The sequence below is a fragment of the Falco peregrinus genome, chromosome 2 (genome assembly GCF_023634155.1).
Source record: "Falco peregrinus isolate bFalPer1 chromosome 2, bFalPer1.pri, whole genome shotgun sequence".
Taxonomy (NCBI): domain Eukaryota; kingdom Metazoa; phylum Chordata; class Aves; order Falconiformes; family Falconidae; genus Falco; species Falco peregrinus.
The window spans coordinates 51,844,307-51,866,841 of NC_073722.1; the positions used below are offsets into that span (position 1 = coordinate 51,844,307).

General features: G+C 39.4%; 1 protein-coding gene across 1 annotated transcript in view; it reads right to left on the reverse strand.

The window, feature by feature from the left end:
* Positions 1 to 22,535, reverse strand: part of STK32B (serine/threonine kinase 32B) — a 179,179-nt gene that overhangs the window by 79,695 nt on the left and 76,949 nt on the right. The window contains exon 4 of the mRNA XM_055798000.1: positions 5,305 to 5,478. Coding sequence (XP_055653975.1) covers positions 5,305 to 5,478 — 174 coding nt within the window. The remainder of the gene's footprint in view (positions 1 to 5,304; positions 5,479 to 22,535) is intronic.

Below are 22,535 nucleotides of genomic sequence, written 5' to 3' on the forward strand. Positions count from 1 at the left end.
TTAGACATCTTATTTCGCCAGAGTGCTGGACACCTTGAAAGGCTCAGCGGTAATGAACAAGCATCTCCTACACCACAGCCCTGCCTAGCCATGCTGAAAGAAGAGTACATCTTCTTTAGCTGGTAACAGCAAGACACCCTTACTCTGCAGTGGATCAGCTGGAAGAGGAAAATGTAATGCTCAATTTGTCACCATTTTCCATTAGCTTTTGTCCACCCTGCACTGCTGTTGAGTAGCTGTTCAGAGCTGCAATAGTTCCTGGTACTGCTCTCCATTGGAAGCACAATTTGCAGGAATGGAAAAGAGAGTGGTGATCACAGTAGCCACACAGGCCTGCCAAGCTGGAACGATTCCAGTCATATTGTGCTTCAGCTGAAAATTTATGTATGTTTGTATATGTACACATACACAGACAAAGGGTTTTGCATTAACACACACACCCACCCTGAAATAAAAAAGCCCTGGGCATGCAGATCAAACATCTAGTCCAGTATCCTAAAATTGTGCTGTAATTTCCTTTCCAGACACCTGCCACATCCAGCCTACTTTCTGAGCAGATGAAAACCGACAGAGCCAAACAATGATGAAAAGTTGTAAGGGCAATGCAGTTAACACTTGCCCCCTTAGAAAAAAGAAAAATAATTTTATTGGCACCAGCGCGTGACTTGGTCAGCAGCCGCAGCACCACAGGGCCAGCATTGCTCTGAGCCAAGGCGCTAGCTGCAAGAGCATCCTGGGAGAGACAACAATGCTGGAGCTACTGCTGGAAAAACTAGCTGAACGAAAATGGGCAGCCTACTTTGGTAAGGAAGCAGGTGTTTTTATTGAAATCTATGAACGGCAACTTTTGTGAAAGGAGGATGTTGAGTTACTCATTGCTGAAATAAGTTTATTCAGCCTTTGATGGGAAAACTTTTGTCCAACACATTATTCACTGGTGTTATACAAGCAGTGCTGGAAAGAATGTGTTTAGTCATACTGTCTTGAAACAGCAGAATGCCGGATTTGATTCAACATTTGAGAATGAATGAGACCATGTGAACGGTCAGAAGACTTTCTGTGTGTACTGTATCCAAGAGTCTATAATAGACACCACTCATCCAACTTTCAAAGTATTATTTTTTCATTTAAGAACTGTAGATAAAATACTATTACAGCAAGGCTGTGAGGAAATCAGGTTTTGTGATGTAGCCATCACCGGTGACCAACAATTTAGAGATATCTCAAGTTAGCTGTTGTACAAGTGAAAAATTTGCCCAGAATAGTCTTCAAATCATAGCTTGAAACTTAGAACTTTTCTTTTTAGCTTTTTTATAATTCTGGCTGAATTCTATGTAAATGCAAACATTTACAATAGAGCTGTGAGACACACAGTGCAGCATTCATTGTTGCACCACAATAAATAAATGCACTATTGCAGGACTGTGTGTGAAAAATATGGATTTTATATACATGGATATGATTAATAAAAATGACAAGTTTCATAAACACACCAGAACAACAGTTGGGTTTACACTATTTATGCTTAAAGTTGCCCACGCAGAAACGTTTTTGTTGCTGAAATGATTACCACATTCGAAGTACACAACACCAACCACATTAGCAAATACAGAGTCAGTGCAAGGCATCTCTGAGAGGAACTGTCATAGCACTGATCTGGACACTTCTACATCCATTCATGCATGCCTGATAATTCCTGTCCCCTTCCTTACCACTTTCTTTTATAGCAAAATCCTGGGGCTACAGGTTAATTTTGAAAAAAAAACATTCTGTCATATTGCCAGATGCAATAGTAATGGAAACCTGAACACGTTTCATACACATCTGTAAATATTGAGGAGGAGTTAAATTCCTGACTCACACATCATATATTCAGCTCTTCATACTACCGCAATCTGAAAATCCACATACCCAGTCTGATGAATCATTCAACTATTCTTTCTTTGTAGCCCAGACAGAATTTAGTAGGGGGATCTCTCAATGACTCTGTGACTCACTAACCTTTTTTTTTTTTTTTTTCTGCCAATGCACTCATCCAAAAATGAAAGATCTAATACAGTTTTGTAGGTTGGCATGTGAGTGCTGCCTGGAAGCACTTGGTCACAATGATATTGCTGAGGTCTGCTACCACAATGTATAAACACCAACCAGCTGACTGGTTTCATCTCTGATTGAGACAATGTATTTGCAACGATAAGGTAATGGCTACACATCTCCTCACTGTGCATCTCTGCTGGCTCAGCTCCTGAGCTAATTTAAATCACAATTGTGCTCTTAATGCCAGCCATGCTATAAAGATTTATGGCAGCTGAAGACCTGTCCCACAGAGTGCTGTTCCAGATGACGGTGAGGCAGAAGGCAGAATGTGCTGGGACTCTCCTGGCTAAATAACATGTTCACTGACATGTGGGTCATTTGGGATTTTACAGTAATTGGTGGGAAGATGAGAGGCAAAAGGCTCCTCATACCACATCTGGGTGATTTGGGCAGTAAGCAATGAAGTGGCAGAACCACACTCAGATCTCAGGTCTGCCAGCTTCAAAATAAACAACTCTTCTATAATGCAGCAGAGTCCTGAACTAGATCTTTTATACCTTAAACAATAATCCTAGCTAACCATCCAGTGACTTACCAGCTAACTTAGCCACAGACTAAGAAACAGGTATTTTGACACGTCTGTTTTTGTGAAAACTTTTGGTGTAGAGTGAAAGCAAAAATGAAAGCCTGGAACTTACCCCCACATGGAGCCAACAACTAGCTCCAGACCCTAGGAAAGGACATTTATTTAGGATTTTTATGAGATGATAATTTGGCCTGCACAGCTTGCTCAGCAGAGCTCAAGGGAATTGGTGGTACCACGAGAACTTGGTATAAATTTTATTACCCAGCTCTGTGAATGCAGATCAGTCAGGTCAGGAGAGCGCAGAGGGCTGCACTGGTACCTCTGCCACTGCCTGGCTGCTCCTCCAAACAGCAAAGTGGAGGTGTCCACCTGGCACACACTCAGTCTGGCACTCAGATGATGGCTGAGTTAATAGCAACTCATTATTTTGGCCGCCTTCTTTCACAGGTTTTCCCACAAACATGTCACCACCTACTTTTGAACACCGCATTATGGTAGCCACTGTTCAAGACAGAGAAGAGTTGTGTAATTTCAAACACTAAGTATGCAAAAATAGCCCTAAATTCTCCATTTATACAGAAGGTAGGCAACAGTTCTCTATCTCAAGCTAATCTTGTTTCAGAAATCAGGAAACACCACAGGAAACACCATGCCTTCCCCTGCCTTTGTGCGAATCAACAAGTGTTGAAGCCAATGATGTCACTCTACACTACAACCAAAGCAAAAGAGAAAATTAAGTAAAATTAAGGGAACTAGTCATGATTAATACAGAGGAGAACAAAGTGTCTTGCCCATTTTCACAGCTGGACCATGGCAATGCAGACACTGTCACAAAAAATATAAAAAGCTTCAATGCAGACCTTCATTCTCTCAAGATATCTGCCACCTTTCACAGGCCTTTCTGTGAAACATTGTTAAGTCATAGGCTTGTAGCAAAATACAAATTTTGATTATGAACTGGATTCTCTTATGAATGTTTTGACAGCTTATTTGCATAAAATGTGTCAACATTAAAATGAGGGTGAGAAAAATGCTCGTCAACATTCCTTAAGGCATAGAAACAAAGGTCAGCTGAAATTCTGAGCTCCATTTTTAAAATATTCACTGAGAAAGGAAAACGTATGCAAAATACATGGAAATGTACTAAAATAATAACAGTGTGTTAAAGGTACAAAGTTTCAGAAATTGCTTGCAACGTTTGTGGGTGTTTTAATTGCAAGCAAAACAACTGCTGCAATATTTACTTAAATTTTGTCTTGTACAGTTTCAGTAATACAGAACACCCATCTACCACTGTACCTCAGATCAGAGAGATTTTATACAGACCCTCCCTCTTCAGAAAGTCAGATCATGCTTTTTATTAGTTCTTTATTGCAAAATCATGAAGCAGCTCTGAATGGGATGAAAATTCTCAAATAATATATTTGAAGGAACTTGTTTATACTGGACACTAGAAGATCCTATTACCCTCTACAGCTACCTGAAAGGAGGTTGTAGGTGGGGGGCAGGTAGGTTTCTTCTCCCAGATAACAAGCTGGACAGTAGGAAATGGGCTCAGGTTGTGCCAGGGGAGGATTAGACTAAATATTAGGAAACATTTGTTCCCTGAAAGAGTGGTCAAGCGTTGAAGCAGGCTGCCCAGGGAGGTGACAGAATCAGCATCCCTGGAGGTGTTTAAATAACACATAGTTGTGGTACTTAGGGACATGGTTTAGTGATGGACTTGGCAGTGCTGCATTAACAGTTGGACTTGATGATCTCAACGGTCTTTTCCAACCTAAATGATTCTACAATTCTCTGATGCTATGGCACAGCTTAGTTTAGTTTTGCCTCTGAAAGTCACATCCAGCTTCAGTAACACAAAAAACTAATCATTTTTTTTATTTGGACCACTGTAAATCAGGAAGGAATATCCTGAATTCAGCCCCAAAATAGTAAAATAGAGGCTCAAGTCCATAATTTTGTAATTTCACAGTTGCTGTGTTAACATAAAAAAAGACATTACCCTGCTGCTTCAGTTAAACGCCAAATTGTTGAAGGAAAACAGACACTGATGCTTGACACCTTTTTTGTCATGAATTCTATGTTTGCCAGCTATAAGACAGTAAAAATAACAGATTGTTGTAATATAAGAAGTGCAAAAAGGATGCACCATCTATCCCTGTTCAAATTTATTTCTACTATTTCTCTTAATTTTTCCCCACCTTTTTTCCTCCTTCTGACCTTCATGCAGATTCTGCAAGTAAACAAATAATTCTTTATTCTCAGTCTTTGGTTTTGTGACCTTTCCATGATGTTGTTCTGTGAAGTTGTTGTACTGGATTACAACATTTTTGTGTTCGGGAACACTGGGGCACTGGAGAACTAAAAATAAATTAAAAGCAGCCGGGATGCTGTTATGGGTTGTGTTTAGTGTTTAAAGACCATAGTAAAAACCATACAGCATAATATGAGATCAGAAGAATAAAAGAGTAGTATGAGAAGGATATGGGGCTACTGAATGGCTCAAGGAAGAAAGAAAAGACTTAAAAACCCCTTTTCAGAGCCAAATTCCACCCTTGGATAATAAGGACAACTTTTCAGAAGTTTTGAATAACCAGAACCATGGAATCAGATATGTGCTAAAATTCCTCTGCTCTGCCAAAAGGTATCAACCCATCCCTCAGATGAAGTTCACTCACCTGTGAATGATGTGGTATCTCTGCAAATAATCCAAGGAAAGCGCCAGCTCACAAATGTATAGCTTAACAGTTCCCTCATTAAAGTGGACATTCTGCTGCAAATGGTAACGCAGATCGCCTCCCAGTAAGAGATCAACCACCATGAACATGTCTTCTTCATCTTGAAAGGAATACCTGGAAGAAAGAGTTACAGCTGAGCTCTCAGGGTTGGTGACACAGCCAGAGCCGTGCCCTGGGGCAGCTGTCAGTGAGTAGGTCTCTCCATGGGAAGCCCATGATTTGCTCAAAAGGCAGACACTGGGTTCTTACTGCTGTGGTCCTTCTGCAACCAGACTTTGTGTAGGGCTCTGCATATTCAAGGCAAGCACAGCTTGAACTGCTGCCATACTACTATCTTGCTTTAACCATAGATTAACACCTGAATGTGGATAAAATAGTATTTAAAACACCTTTCTGGTGTTTATATTTTTAATAACCATATACCCATTTGGTTGACAAAACAGCTTACAAAATAGCAGCAATGAAATGAAAGGCCTTGAAACACACTTGGTATTCACACATGTACAACTGTAGCTCAGTGCCTATGGAAAGCATCCTGGCAGGATACGAGAGCTGCTGTCCCAGGGGTATTTTCCAGATTCAATAAATGCACACAATGTTCTATTAGCTGAGTGTTTTCTACAGCTTGCAGGGCAGCTTCAAATTCAATAAGAAATAAAACCATAATTTTACTGCCTAACAATACATATTTTTTCAGTTTGCAACTTATATCTTATAAAATGACAGAGTCTTCATGGTTACTGACTGAATTCTTCTGGCTCCTTTCCCAGAACTGCCTGTTGAATACTCTGAGGACCAAATTCTGATCTGATTTAAATCCTGTAAATCCAAAGGTGTAGCCAGCCAGTGTACAGTGTATACATAGTGCCTGGGCAAGCAGGAATTGCCACGTGTTTCTACTTACCTTGGCTGTGCTGCCCTTTCTCTGTTTATTTCTGATCTGAGTAAACTGACAGAAACTCTCTGGTTTTCATTTCTGAATGCAACTGTCTAAGATACAGTATTTTAGATTTCCCAAATGGGGAATGGTGAATGCCTTATTTCCATGAAGTCACTCTTCTCTTGGAAATTGCTTTAGAATTCATATCCAATGGTAGATATGAACTGGTGAGAGGTGATCCACAATGATAGCGCCTCTTCCATCACCTTTACTCCCATGAGGTGTGTAAACTATGCTGGCTACAGATGTGATTCAGTTCTCCTGAACTGTGAAATATATGCTAAGGAAATGAAAAAGAGTGGGCTTCCAGAAAATCTGTGCCCACCTTCCTCCTAAAGGCAGAAAAATCTTTATTAGATTATTTTAATTGACACTTACGTAGTTATTTAATTGACAGAAACGACAGTTTCACTTTCATTCCCAGGCTTGCACTTTCTGAAATGAGGCACTGCTTAAGGGTTGTCACGGATGGTTCATTTTGAATTTAAATGCTTGCTATTCTTTCTGAACACAGTTCTGAGAAGCAAGTGTCTCTAGGTACTCTGCTCTTCTGTTACATTTCTGCATGCTTGCCAAATGCCAGGAGGGGAAAGCCATTTTATTTGCATTAAGCTTACTTCTCAATAAGCCAAATCTCTGAAGCAAAATAGTAAAGTAGGTGTCACATGGTGTCTGCTCACCTCCAGAGACTCAGAATTTCATAACACACACACACACACACACACACACAAAAGAAGCAGAAGTCTTCAATTATATTCAAATTACACTGAATGTTGTGCATTACTGAGCTTGAAGCAATTGCAAAAGGAAAGCTTAAATATGTAGTTATGTTTAAGATACTTTTTTCTTTTTTGACACTGATATTATTTTAATTAAAGTAGTTGTAGCATTGAGCAGATGTAATGAGAGATGGGTTTTTTTCCTTCAGTTACCACTTGAGTAAAGTGTACATTTTGTCTGGTTCCTTTCTGTACAAAAAGAAAAAAAAATCCAAAATTAAAATTATGGATTGAAATCTCTACTTAAATGTGTAAGTGAAATATTGTTTCTAGTCTGAGACTAAAGAGCACTCGTGATGTCTAAAATCATAGGCTTACATGTCAGTGGAAGTGGTAACTCTGTTGGTCCTGTCAGAAGTGTTGTGTATAGTGGTATAGTTAAGATATAAACTGTATGGGCCCCGTTGGAAAGAACAGGTACTGTGAATGGATACGTTCAGTATATCAGGACTTCTTCACCTACTCTTAATTATATCACACCTGACAGACATCATTAATAGCCAGGGATAATGATGTCTTCCCTGCACATTCGATCCAGTTGGGTCAAACCTGCATGGATGGCATTTCTCCAGCTATCTGGATCAGACCACAATGTAATTAAATGTGCTGCAAAACCACGCCAAGTTTTTCTGAAAGGTAAATGAGTTAATCCCGGTGAAATTATGTGTCTACGACCTAGAAGAGAGCTTCGACATGGCAAAGAGCAGGTCTGTGGAACTGATGGTCACTCTACTGAGTAGCTCCTGCAGTTACAGGTTTCTAATTTGAAAACAAGGCAGGAGTTGTGTCACAGCACTCTCCAAACTATCAAGCTACAGCAAGGTCTTTTACCATCTCATACCAGCATACTCTTCACGCCAATCCCTCTGCTGACTTCTAGTCTCTCCTCATCCAGGCCACACACGCACACACACAGGCATGCACACATGTGTGCACTTGCTCTCTCCTTGGCTGCCCACCCTCTTAACAGAACCAGCCACAGCTGCACCTTATCTACATCAGCCAACCCACTGCCCCTGAAGCCAGCCCACAGCTGTATATTATCAATATTAATTAACCTGCCTTCATTCCTCTACAGAGTTACTCCGGGTCCCTCTGTGCAGGTGGGTTTCAAATGCTGTTGCTCCTGCTCTGCATTAAGAACTTGCAGGACATGGTGTACCAGCTCCTGACCCGTTTTGTTTGTCATGGTCACAAGTAGTCTAGTTCTCTGTCCCTCCCCCCTACACAAATCCAGTATTCTTCCTTTACATAAGAAATGATGTATTCCCTTTTAGCTTCTTGCTTTTTCAATGTTTCAAGAAATGTGGGTTTGATTTATCGGTCTAAGAATTGAAATTGACAAGTGAAATATTTGCCATAGGAAATATGAATCTTTGAAAATATTGCTGCAGGTTAGGGAAGGGCTGGTGGCAAATCAACCGAGTGGAGATTAGTTTTTTGAGTAAGCACTGTAATTTTACTTCTGTAAGCTTCTTATCTGCTCAAAGGCAAATGACATACAAAAGGGCTGATTGGTTTTTGAAGTAAAATCAGAAGTTGGTTGGGATTTTTATGTTAAGCAGGTGACTGAGAAATACCTAATGAATAAATTATAACATTGTGACTGATATTGAATACTAATGATACATTACTAAGTTAATGTAAAGACGAAATTTTAATCCTCCTTGAAATGAAATAGTAAGTAACTTGGAGTAAATTTGTGTGTGTGTTTCTTGGTTTTTTAAGTAGTGTCATGAACCAGTTGTAGGAAAACTGTTCTAATTACAGAGATAGTCTCTGCTTTCTCTTGCTTGAAGAAAGTTTTAATGCATTAGAATCAGCTTTCTCCAAATTAAGATAAAATAATAATGCCCCTAGCAAGAGCGAATTGGATTTTTGATTATCTTCAGGAAGATAAACTACCATTGAAGAAAATCCTCCATGGAAACAAATTTTAACGAAACACTTGAATATATCTGTTTCCAGATTTATATCTGTATATTCGGTTTAATAATAACTTTTTTTTAACATTTATATCCTATTTGTTTATTCTTTGTATCTCTGTCTCTTCGCAAAAGCAGTCACAGATGAATTATTAAGATCATTTGTCCTCTTTGCATTCCTTCATCTTAGTTAGCTAGTGTAATTTTTCATTGAAATCCTGCCAGATGAGGCACCCAGTATCCGCAGTTCTTGTTTCATATGTATTACCTGGGGAAAAGGACATCATGATGGATATTTTATATATGACTTTAAGAGTAAAAACACATTACAAAAATTTCATCATTAAGCCCAAACCAAACTTCATAAATCTGAGATTAATCAGTTAAAGCAAGATATGCACAGTTCAGACACTCAGATAACACCTCTGCTCTCTACTGAATATGATAAATTATTAAGTCTTGGTAGCTTCTAATTACAAATTTTAATAAGGATCTTTTTCCAGTTTTCCCCTGGTAGCATTAAAGGGAGGAGGAAATTATTTTAGCAAGATGAAGTCCTTAGTGACTGTGGATTTTCCCAGTGTAGATCTAGATGTCCCAGAACAGTGCAAAGCAGAGAGCTGTGGCAATGCCTTGGTTCCTAACTGCAGTCAAAACAAGGAACGCCAAGTCATGTCTTGGTGCCCTGCAGGTCTCTCTGTGAGCCCCTCTCAATTCCTGCTGCAGAGCTGCTCAACACTGGCCTGGATTAGCAAAGCCTTAAGGAACCTCTCAAACACGAACAGATCCCAAGAGGGAATAACTTCCATAAGCCAATTCAGCTTGTCCAAGAGACAGGTCCAAGGCAGGTAATGGATTGACCCTTATTAACTGATCACACTGGTGTCCTTCAGAGAGACCCTGTGGCTGCATCTTGACTGCCGACTGCCTACTGCAGTCTCATGGGGATGTCTGAGCTAGGTCCAAAGAAGCCACCTCACCCAGACACAAGGTTAGCTGGGGCACCACAGTGTTGACCTTTTTGTGAAAGCAGGTTTTATTACCTCTGGCAAAGCATGAGTCTGGTCTAGTTAGGCTAGTCTGGCCTCCTGAATCTGAGCTAGCCACCCCTGTGCGGTGTTGTGTGAATATACCAGCTTCTCTAGGAAGAGTCAGCTTCACTCACAGTGCTGCAGCGGTGCTGTCATCTTGAGTGTTCAAATGGGGTTTGAATTACCCGAGTTACTACTAACCCCATTAGTCAATGAGAATTTATTCTTTGTGGTTAAAAAGTAGACTTTAAACTTCACGAGGGAGTTCAAATGCCAGAGCCCTTACCCCAAACCAGGCTCTCAGGGCTTGGAGCTCTGATATTTCCAGGGGTCTCCAAATCTCCTAGAGTCTTTATCTCACAAGAAGATTTCCCGAAGCAGTAGGCTCTCAGCGCTACAGCAATCTCCTAGGAAGCTATGCCAGCAAGCTGTGGATCCTAAAGGCTGGGAAGTACCTTTCTGGAAGGTACAGCAAAGCTGAAAATTGGGTCTTTTACTTTAGGACAAGCTTTTGAATGAAGACCTGCTTTCTGCTGGAAAACTAATGTGAAGCGTCATGTTACCACAGCTGATTCTTCTTGGCTTTCACATAAATGAAACTAATTTTTACCAGCAAAATTGTTACTGACTTACTCTGGTTTTGCTTTATGTATTGTTCTACATGACCCCTAATTTGAAGGAATCATCTTGCTACATCACTAAACAGAGGAAATAAATGCTGCAGCTGTCTTTATGTGATAAAGATGCCCAGTGAATGTCATGAGCATACGAAGACACAACTGGCTTCTGCAAAGTTCTTAAGGCTTGCACAAAATAAGAATGCATTAAAAATTACTCTGGATAGAGAACAATGGAAAATGATATTAGAGTCTCTAGGAATTATAAGACGAAATGGTCAGGGCAGCACACTCACAAGACTACAAGTCACAGCAAATGCAACTGCAGCTGGGGCAGGGTGAAATGGGGATGTAGCTGCCCAGCGGCACTACCTTCTCACCCTTCTAATGCAAGCACTGCTCTGGGAGCTTTCCTAGTTCTTCTGCTTGTTGTCGAAGCTTTTGGGGACAGAGAAATTCTTCTGTACTCTCTGCATGACACATAGCATAAAGAAGTCACCAGGTACCTAAGTACCAATAATATAATAAAATTTACTAAAATTAATGTTACAAGTATCTAAGATCCCATATCTAACTGGCTTGTAGTTTGTACAAGCAGACTTTATATACAAAGGGGTTTATATTTTGCTGAGATAGAAAATCAACATTTTATCTTTCCTTTATAAAGTAAAACATACTGCAGAAGTGTAGCACACAGCCTTATTACACTTATTTACCTGAAAGAAGTAAACAGCTGTAGAAAACAATTTGGTAGTGTAATTTATGACAAGCAGTATGCATTAGGTAGCAGAGAAATAGGAACAGGTTTTGCGTGAATATATAGATAAAAAAGCAATTGCAAAATTAGTAAAAATTCATCACTTTAGCCTCTAAATCTAGGGAATTTTGTGCTTGGAATTGGTAAAAAAGTACATTAAAAGCTAACAAAATTATTTACACTTCAAGCTATAGATTATACCATGTAGAAATGTTTGATTGCTAAAGAAAATTTAAACTTGTATGACATTAAAGTATAGCATAGCATACAGTACTTAAAATTTTAAGATATCAAGAATGACTTTATGACGTTATAGGCAATTCGCATCATCATCACCATCATGTACAGGTAATGCATTACTCTGAAATTAAGAAGATTCTTCCATAATGTACTTATACAAGTACAGGGCATAATTATTGATCCCGGTGTCACTATTTCTTGATATGCTTGCCTTGCTTTTTTTTTTTTTTTTCCCCAATAGTCCAATTTGTCTAACTATATTATAGAATACTTCTCATCCATTGTTAAGCAGCCATAAGCTCACCCAAGACTTGCTGTACTGAAAAAGAACATATCACTTACAGGCTTGAATAATTTGGCATTTGCCAAAGAACCATACCCTGAACAACTAGGTAAAGAAGAAAAATATAGGTCCAAAACTCCCTTGTATAGGTATAGTGGGATATAACATAGTTATAGTATAGGGTGGTACAGGTATAGGTATAGGTATAGTATGGGTACCAAAAAGAGCAACTTTATTTATTCATACATCATAAGTTTTAAACCTGCCTGTGCTGAAAAGGTACACTGAAAAGTTATGCTGAAAACTATTTTATACCCACTGTGACTGGGAATAGCATATACTTACCTCTGAATTACATATTTCATAAAATGAGGTGTTCAAGCTAATCAAAATAATGTCAGGTTTGTGTGTTCTGCCAGCCAAGGACAAGCCTCAAAAGACGAACCCCTAAGATTTATGAACTTTTAAATACAAATATACAAGTAATTATGAAGGAATGTTGGACACGTTCCTTCATAATGTCTGTTTTGCTTACATTTATATAGATTTCTTTTGTCTTTTTGAAAAATTTATAAACATTGATTATTGGAATTTGCAGTTTGTACTTGGGAAATATTTAATAGAAGTCCATTGCTGCAAAGAAATGCAAATATGTTTATTTTCAAACTCAGAAAGGCAAGAGTCATTTCTCCAAATGCTGTTAACAAAGGACAATTACTTTATTTCTTTAGAAATATATAAAAATATAATTCAAGTTTATGTAAGAAAACTTTTGAGAACAGGAAAACTCTTTCATAAAGAATTAAGTTGTTTTTATTTGAAACATCTTCTCAAACCCTGTTTAGTGCTGATGTGAACAAATGGGACAGCTAAAGAAAAATGACTAAATAAAAACTGGCCTGCAATAAAGTTGAAAGATGCAAAGAATTTCTGTCTTAACAAAGGCAGTAAGAGACATATTACAGACTTTAGTAGTACAGCATATATTCATGTAACCAACACCTATTAATATTAGCTTCCAACCAGCTAAGGATAATCAAGTAAAGACAGTTTAGTATTCATCCATACGTGCAGAAGAAGTCTCTTTCTTCCTCCAGGAGGTTGAGGAGAGAAGGCCACAAACCTCTGATTTGAGAAACAACTGCTTGTCATTCCTATGTGCACTGCCACAACGTTTGCTCAGCTCATCACGAGCTATGCAACCATGCAACAGGCTGAAAAGAATGGTAATGGACTAAACATATCAAAGCAAAAAGCAAAAATAACTGCTTTTTGTTGGTTTACTATGCACTTTGCTTTCACCTACTGAAATAAACCTCATTAAGGTATTTTTACATGTGTATTGATCAACGCTGTTTTGAACTGTTCAAATTCTTTGTGAGTCCTGATCATTTGAGGTCGTTTGCCTTAAAGCAGCTTCTCTTTTTCTGCTTCAGCTGGCTGTAATCAAGCAGCACTTTGCTACATCTAAAGGAAGCTCCTTTATTTCTGCCTCTGATTTTGCACATGCTAGCAGAGCGAGAGGTCTTTTGAGATGTGGGTTATGGTAGTAACTGTGGATATTTTGCTTCTTAATCATGGTGTCTTCTCTGGTATGGTAGAGAAACCATGTGATTAAATGTAGCTGGTCATCTACTAAATTAGAGTTCTTACTGTTTGGATTGTTTTCTGCTCCTCTAAACTGGAGGTGAAGAGCTTAAAGCCAGGGTTTGCATATGGCCCACAGTTATGTGAGATCTTTTACATTGTGTTTAAGTAGTGTTCGCTGAACATTAAGACAGATATACAGAATAATTTTGGAGGGAAGGGATTTCTGGAGGTCAACAAGTCCAAACTTCTGCTCAAAACAGGGCTAATTTCAAACTTAGGTCAGGTTGCCAGTTCCTTGTCCAGGGCAGTTTTGAAAATCTCCAAGGATGGAACCTCCACAGCCTCTATAGGAAGCATGTTCCAGCCACTCACTGAATTTTGAAGACACTTTTGCTTACACCAGTTGAAATTTCTCTTGCTGCACCATTTCACTCTTGTTACTCATCCTTTCAGTGTGCATCTCTTTGGAAAAGTGGTTTTCTCCATCTCTAGATACTGCTATCTTTATGTCATCACTACCACACCCATCATTGGGTAGTGGAAGACTGCAATTAATTCCGTTCCTCAGCTCAGCAGGGTCATGTCCCAGCTCTGGTCCTTAACCCAGGAGCAATGATAGTTTCACAAATCTTGTAGGCAAGGGTTGGATGAACATACTCCAAGAAAGACCACTGCAAGGCGTAACTTTTGAGACAAGGAGTAGCATTAGTTGAAACCTTCACAAACATTTGTTTGAGGCCTAGAAATTTTCAAGCAAATAAGATGAGTTTTTGGTGCATTGTGAATGACTGAAAGTAGAAAAACTACCACATAGCCGCACTGCTAGCAATTACTATGACTGACAACATGTTTATTCCCATATATTAAGTGATTCATTTTTCCAAGTGGTCCATCTCTAAAAGTCCTTTCTATTCATTTGTTTTTCAGGAGAAAATTAATTACTTTTCTGGCTCATTTGCTCATATACTTGTAGACTTAATGGCACAGTCTCATGATAAAAGTCTGTGTTTTCTCAAATATGATTAGATCAATGATAAAGTAAGACTTGCAAATGAATGCAAAATAGGCTCATGTCTCAGTCTATTTGTTTAGGATTTTTAGCAGACTTGGATGTAATATCATCAAAGCTCATTTTAATTGTTTTGTTATCAGGAAGGACACAACAGCTTTCACTAAGTTCACTCAGATTTACACTCTGAGTCCAAAGTCAGCTTCATTCTTCACCAATCCCCCCCCCCCCCCCAGTATTTTATCTTTCATATATATTTTGTTGAGGGGATTAAAGAATAGTCTCCACTATCTCCTGTTTATGTATAGCCTGCTTTACGGTAGGTACATCACAATTACGTGAGAGCTCTATTCTGGTTGAGTGAATAAGAGCATATATAGAAGGCACTTGGGATTTGCTGGTATTTTCATCTGAATGCAGTCTCTAAAATCCATACAGCTGCGTTGAAAATGTGCTGTGTGTGACTTGGTGAATGTTTGCCAAGTTCTTCATTATCATTTTATGTTATATCACTGCCAATTTATATCACTTCATATGCACATGGCACTACAGCAGTAGCGATTATTTGTATAGTGCCAACCAGTCTCTCTTGTCCCCTGCTTGTCTCAAACACAAGCAACAGACAGCATATGTGTAGGACTCAGGGAAACTACCCACACAGGTGCTCCATTACCAATACAGGAAACAGCTCACCAAGAAAAGTAGGTTCTTGGGAAAGATGTGGACAAGGGAAAAGGTCATTGGGAATAATGGACTGAAAACATGGACCAAGTTTGAGATGCAAAGCCAAGTCAGTCTTTAACTTGCAAAACTTGGTATATTCGTAAATTATGGTCCATCCCCGTGAGTAGAAAATCAAACAAAGGCAGTAGGAAGCCAGCACGGATGAGCAAGAAGATCCTAACTGAACTCAAACAGAGGTAAGAAGTATACAAGAGGTGGAAGTGGGGGCAGGTAACCCAGGAAGAACACAGAGTTGCTGTCCGATCTTGCAGGGATATGGTTAGGAAAGTGAAAGCTTACCTGGAGTTGAGTCTGGCAATAGATGTAAAGGGCAAGGAAAACCTGGAGCAAGAAAGACCCTAGGTGGAGGAGGACCATGTTAGGTAGCACTTAAATGAACTAGACATATTGAAATCCATGGGTCCTGACGAACTGCACCCGTGAATGTTGAGGGAGCTGGCTGATTTAATTTTGAGGCCACTGTCAAATGTCTTTAGAAGGTCATGACAGCTGGGAGAGGTGGCTGAAGACTGGGGAAAAGCAAATGTCACTCCTGTCCTCAGGAAGGGCAAGAAGAACGATCTGGTCAGCCTCACCTCAATCGCTTGGAAGGTGATGAAGGAACTAATCCTGGAGATCATTTCCAAACACATGAAGGACATGACTGTAATTTGGAATCATCAGCACAGATTTACAAGGGGAAATCTCCTGAAATTCAACAAGGTAAAACATGCACCTGAGGAGGAACAACAACAACCCTATGCAACACTACATGCTGGGCCTGACTGACTGGAAAGCAGCCTTGCAGAAAATGGTCTTGGACTGCTAATGAACACTGAGGTGTCCAGAAGCCAGCAGTGTGCCCTTGCAGTAAAGCAGGCCAACAGCATCCTAAGCTGCATTAGGAGGAATGTTGCCAGCAGGTCAAGTGGGGTGATCCTTTCTCTCTTCTCAGCACCCATGAGGTGCTGCAGTACTGAAGTACTGTATCCAGTTCTGGGCTTCTCAGTACAGGAAAGAGTCCCATGCAGGGCCACAAAGATGATTAAAGGACTGGAGCATTTTTCATGTGAGAAAATGCTGGGAGAGCTGGCACTGTTCAACCTGGAGAAGTAAAGCCTCACAGGAGATCTCATCAATATGTATAAATACCTGACAGACAGAGACAAGGAAGAAGAGGGAGGCAGAGGCTTCTCAGTGGTGCCCAGTAATAGGACAAGAGGCAATGGGTACAAATTAAAACACATTAATTCCATCTGAACACAAGGAAATACTTCTTCACTGTGAGCATTGTCAAACACTGGAACAGGTTGTCCAGAGAGGCTGTGGAGTCTTCATTTGGGGCGACACTAAAATCCCAGCTGGGCAGCCTGCCTTAGGTGACTCTTCTTGAGCTGGGGGTTTGGATTAGATGAACTCAAGAGGTCACTTCCAGATTAAAAAATACTGTGATCGTACAGCAGCTAACTGGTTGGCTGTCGAAACTGGGGCTACATACAATAAAACCTCATTTTCATTAGCGGGGAAAAAAATTTGTTACCAATATTTCTAAATACAGATAAGCACTAATTGCTAAACAAGGATTTCAACCAGACTAAATAATCCAAAGTTTTATAATACTTAACAATGAGGTTTTTCTGGGCCAAGAGCAGCTATTGGAAAAAGGCTGATGCAATTCTGGACTGACACTTTGGTGGAACCCAAAGTTCAGCAGTCATACTTTTTACAGGTTACAAATGATTTCCAAACCTTCTCTATTTTTAACTTCAAACACTGTTCTAGTTTAGAGATAATTTTGTAAGAGACTTCTTTCAGGTTTATGAGGCAAAGAAACATCAAAGTTGCAGCAGTCACCATTAAGCTCTAATCATAACAAAATATAACCTTCAGCACATAAAAAATGTCACTGAATTAAAAATAAATGAACACATTTTGGAGTTAAGAATAGGCATTACGTCCTGGCTGTATGTAACCTTAGACATCATAGTGATTGTTTACGTGTGTCGGTGTGTGTGAGGCACTCTGCATGGGTTGAGAGGCTTAAAATACTGCTTTTCTTTTTTATTTATTTAGGCATGAACAAGGTTTTCCTCTGAGCTACACAAAACCCTTCATTTTTCCTTGTACGTGACCTAGAAAAACAGGTCAAGCTTACCTTGCCAATGTACATCTTCTGTAGCTAGTTGTCTCACTGGAACTGGACAATTCCCAATTACATCCTTTCCTCTGCCTGACTTCACTGTAGACTAAAATCTATCTCTCCTACTGCAATTAATGGTTCATCTTTTGTTTTTGTTAGAAATACCCAAACACTTTTCAGCTGGTTTTCCACAGAATCTGCTCGACTCCAATACTATCTCTCGTGAATAAAACCAGCCACTCAGAAGGTTTCACCCAAGCAGCATCTCCTATTTTCTGTAAATAAACAGGTTAATTTAAAACTTCAGTGCTGAAACATCATGCTTTTAATCACATGTAAATGCATACTAACATTTTCAGTGAATCCAGACATTCCTTTTAGTATTATGTACTCTGTTTTTAAATTGTGAACATTTCCAAAATGTTAAAATAAGTTAAACAAGTTGTCCCGAAACACTGCTCCCTCTGTTGAATCTTTACTAGCTCATTTCAGGCTTACCTTCTTAATTAGCATAAAAGTTATTTTGCGAGTTTTCCCAGCCCAAAAGAGGAAGCAAAATAAATAGTAATGTGATATAGTGCAAAGCAAATCAAGCTTATTGTCTCTCTGTCATTTTAACTGAGGACAGAAAGCTGTTTTCAGTTTCACCTTAAAGCTAATTTTTTCCCCACAAAAATTTCCTTATGATCAATTCTAGAAGGGACGTAAGTTAGCAGTGTGATTTAAGTGATTCCCCATGCAGCATGAAACAACATTATTAATGTGCTTTGGGTTAAAAGAGTAGTTTCTCCAGGATCACTGTGTAGTAAGTAGATAATCCTTATCACAGGTGTGCTAACTACTCTCCAGAGATTCCTTCTTTTTCCCATTGATTACAGAGGTAGCCCAAGGGGACAAGGCTGATGTCTGAAGTCAGCTTGGAAGAATTCAAGTCCTCTAGAGTTTGTCTCTTCTCTTTTGGGAAGTCCCTAATATGATCAGTGCATCACGTTCACATGTACATTTTGACTGCTACAGAAGGGTTGATAAAATATGACTGACAGTGCACATTTTTTGTTTAACCAATAAAGGAAAATGTAAGACAGAATTTCTGGCTTGTGCTGGTCTTGCAAGTACTGAGTTCCTTCCTTTAACTGTGATGTATATCTTGCTTCTCATCACTTAATTTATTTTACATTTAGCTCCAGGAAAACAGACCTTTATCTATTCACATTAGAGAGAGAGGAAAAGTATTGAGTTGCAAATGTAATATGTTATGATGCATAAACCAGGAAAAAAGCAAATAATGAAAATTTCTCTAATTTTCTTTCTCTGTTCCTCAACACCCTTTTGAAGAAGCTTTTGGTTAATGTTCAATTTCTTGTAAATGACACCTTCTTCTTTAACAAGAACAAGATTTACTGCAAAGAGACATGGAAAGAATGAGGAACCCTTTAGGTTAGAGATTTTGAAGTAAAAAGGAGGTTCTTTAAGGCAGTTACAAATAAAGGAATAAGTAAAATTAAATAATCATAGGCACTTTCCCTGTCCTTTTTTTTTTTTTTTATCTTTTTATATTGCTGTGTCTACATTAATACCAGCATATCAAAGAAACCTAGAGGAAGAAAAGGTGCTCAAAAATCTCCCCTTTAACATATCTTACTCCTATATAATTTTAAGTAATTTAATTGGCGCACATGGTGTAGTGATCAGACACACAGCTGGTCACAAAGTAACCTGCATGGGCTGACATCACTGTATGGATGCAGGCCAGGAAGTACCTATGGTTATTATTCAGCTGGCAGCCTTTTCAACTAAATTAATTTGAATACAAGCAGTCAGATAACCAAACCCCAAGTTTCTTTGTATTCTGTTTCAGGGCAGTTCTTGTGCCATACCCATTGCCATAGGAACAGAGGTGCTTCCATTTGTATTTTGTCTGTACGCCACATGTTCACGTCCCCTCCTTTTCTTAGCATGTGAAACGGAACATCTTCCCTTGGCAGATCTTTTGGGTCTTTTTGTTTTCTGAAATGCACAGCACTGTGAGCACTACGTTAGGGCAGTTATTCCATTCTCTCAGCAGAAACAGAAGAGGTTTGGTACAGTCCTTAGATCCTGGGGAAAACTATATCTTTAAATAAAAACAAAAAAGGAAAAACACCTTTTACTGCATTACTTTATCCAAGTTCAGTGCCCTGAATTGGCCAAATCTCTGAGCAAGTGAGTGTACTGTATGTCTTAGGAGAGCATCCAGGAGAAGGGCAGCTGCTGCTAGCTTAGGTCTTCCTTGCATCATCCTCCAGGCAGAGCACCTGGCACAAACATACCCGTCAGATAGGATGTGCTTCTTCAGTCTGTCTGCCCAAGAATGGGGTTTTATGATCTCATCATGTGAAAACAATAATAAACTCTAATTCTGCCTGTCTTCTCTTTGTTTAAATTTTCTGGGAACTAATATCAGTGATTCACTGTTCTTTATTCATTGTAACTGCCACCAAAGAGCAGTGTTTTTTTCATGACATAATTTTATTTCAGAATATGAATAATCGAATGTTATTGCCACTCAGGTTCAGTATCTTGTTTTCCCAATTCCAATTATAGTCAAAATAAATGTTAAGATTTGTTATAAAACTAAGATAACTCTTGGCTTCCTAGTTTACAGATGAATTTATCAAGTTGATTCAGAGTAATCACCAAGAAGGAACTTCAGTTGTCAACTACTATCATGCTATCTCACCTCAGACATTTAAATACATTCTGCAAAATTATCTGTCAAGCCTTCAATGTTTACTCTTCTTTTTTTAATTTTAACATGGCAGAGTGATGATATTTGTGGTAACAGTGCTTAGCCTAACAGAGGTGCAGAGAGGAGGAGCATGTCAAACTGTCAGGAGCAAGAGAGAGACCCCATGACAGCAAAGAGGATCACTTTCAAAAGCAAGATCGCACAAAGGAGGTATCATTAACTTCAGGGCTGCACCCAGAGCCTATGTCACCCGGCATCTTGTCTCCTGACACAAACAGAAGCAGATATGAAGGAGTAATGCTGAAAGCAACATACTTCCTCTCATGCACTACTTCCCAACTTCCACATGTAGGGCTTCTTGAATCACTATTTAAATATTTAGAATAAAACAAGATACAGCAGATATTAATTGTATACAGTAGCTATCAATGGACTTAGTGTCTGTCATGAAGACTTCCCTGGATGCATGCCCAGCCCCACTAACAGGACTCCTGCCAGAGATAGCTTGTGTTACTACTGGTCAGGAAGATGGGACAGGGAATAAGTTTGATGCAGTCGTTGTGGATGCCCAAATCTACAGCTGAAAAGCTACAGTCTTTTCTCTGTATTGCTGAGCTAATGGCTGAACTGTTGCTTTTTGCAGTGGCTTAGTAGGACAGGATTGAGTGGTGCTTCTTTTCTGACCTTCCTGCCTTAGCACATGTACGGCCTGATCTTACCTTGAATCTCCCTCAGCCTGTTTCTTTATAAAGAAAATAGGAGGGAGGCAGAAATGTAAGCAATAGTGCTTCAAATTTTAGTTCACTGATGGGCAAAACATTCATGGAAATCCTAGGGGTTTATGTTTTCTTTTTTTTTTCTCTTTTGAACCCTGTTTCTGAGCACTACAAAAGCTGGTAGAAATACCTTCGCAGAGAAAGCACAAAAGTTTTGGCACTTAAAACCAAAACAAAACAAAACAAAAAACGAAACAAAACAAAACAAAAAAGATAATGATAATGATAGGTGATGGTGGTGGTGGGGAGGGTGGAGGTATTGGTATTAAAGTCATGATACAAGAGGAGAGGTGGAAAGGGTTTCTGGAGGTACAGGAGCCCAAGCATTAGCTTTAGATATTTCCTGAAGAAAACTTGCAGCAGGAGCTTCTGAGCTTCCACGCTGCTATGGAGCTTGTCCCCATGGGGTGCAGGAGAGGCACCGGCCTGCTGATACAATAGCTCCAGAGCTGGGAAGTCTGGACACCAGGGTGGGTGTAGATCTTCTGGCTCAGGCAATCCAGCAGTCTGCATACAGGGGAAGGAGCAGAAAGCCAGTCTGGGAGTTCTTTCTTCTTCACAGCCCGCTAGCAAAGGAGTCTAAAGTCTGGCCATCTAACAGTCTTCCAAGCAAGATAAGAAGGGGGCAGGTTTCCAACAAAATTTTATCTTGACACATGTCTTCAGAACATTTGATTCACTTTAATTGAGGCTTTCCCTCATTTTCCTTGAAAAATTCCAGCCAGCTCCAATAACAGCAAATTTATCTTACTGCACACTAAGAGAAAAATCATTATAAGCTGTCCCCTCAAGTTGCATTTGTCTTAATTTGAAGTAATAATTGCAGGACCTGACTCTTGGTGCTAAGGCTGGCAGCTGTAACTAAATTGGACAGGACAATGGAAAGAATATATTCCTTTAATAACCTACTCGAGGACTGAAAAACATTTTGTGTTGGGACTGGGGCCAAAGAAGAAACACCACTTTGTTGTACACATTAACTAAAGCTTCTAACAGAGGCTGATGGCAATTTACACACTATACCAAATGAGAGCAGAAAGATACTTTTAGCATACAAGTATGTAGACTCAAGCTGTAAATTTATCCTCTGACAGAAGGAGGCAAATAAATGCAGAAATCATCCTTTGTGAACACATGTGTTAACTACGGTCTTGACTACAGATTCAGAAACACAATGGAAGCAGTCAAGAAAGCTGAAATTCTGAGAATGAAGCTGGGTAACAGCCTGAATACAAGACTGGCAAGGACAAAATCTTCGTTTCTTTCTTAGTCTCTTCTGTAATTCTTCTGTAATTCTTAGGCCACATCTTTAATTAGGTATCTAAACTATCACGAAATTGTTTATATCTGTAGGTTCAGCCACCGGTGTAAATACGGAATTGTAGATACACAGCCCTGAGCCTTAGATCAGTGAAGCGAAATCTCTCTGTCATCTCTCCTCTCTTGCGTAATGACAACAATGTTCAGCTGCCTCACAGACTTGTAGCCAGGAGGAAACAATGAGTGCAGAGCATCCTGAGCATCCTATTGAGACTGTCAGCCTACTGGTTTCTGGTTCTGCCTCCAGAAAGTAAATTTTAATGCAAGCTGTAGGTGTGGCTGCTCTGCAAAAGAGAAATTAAAAGGAAGAAAT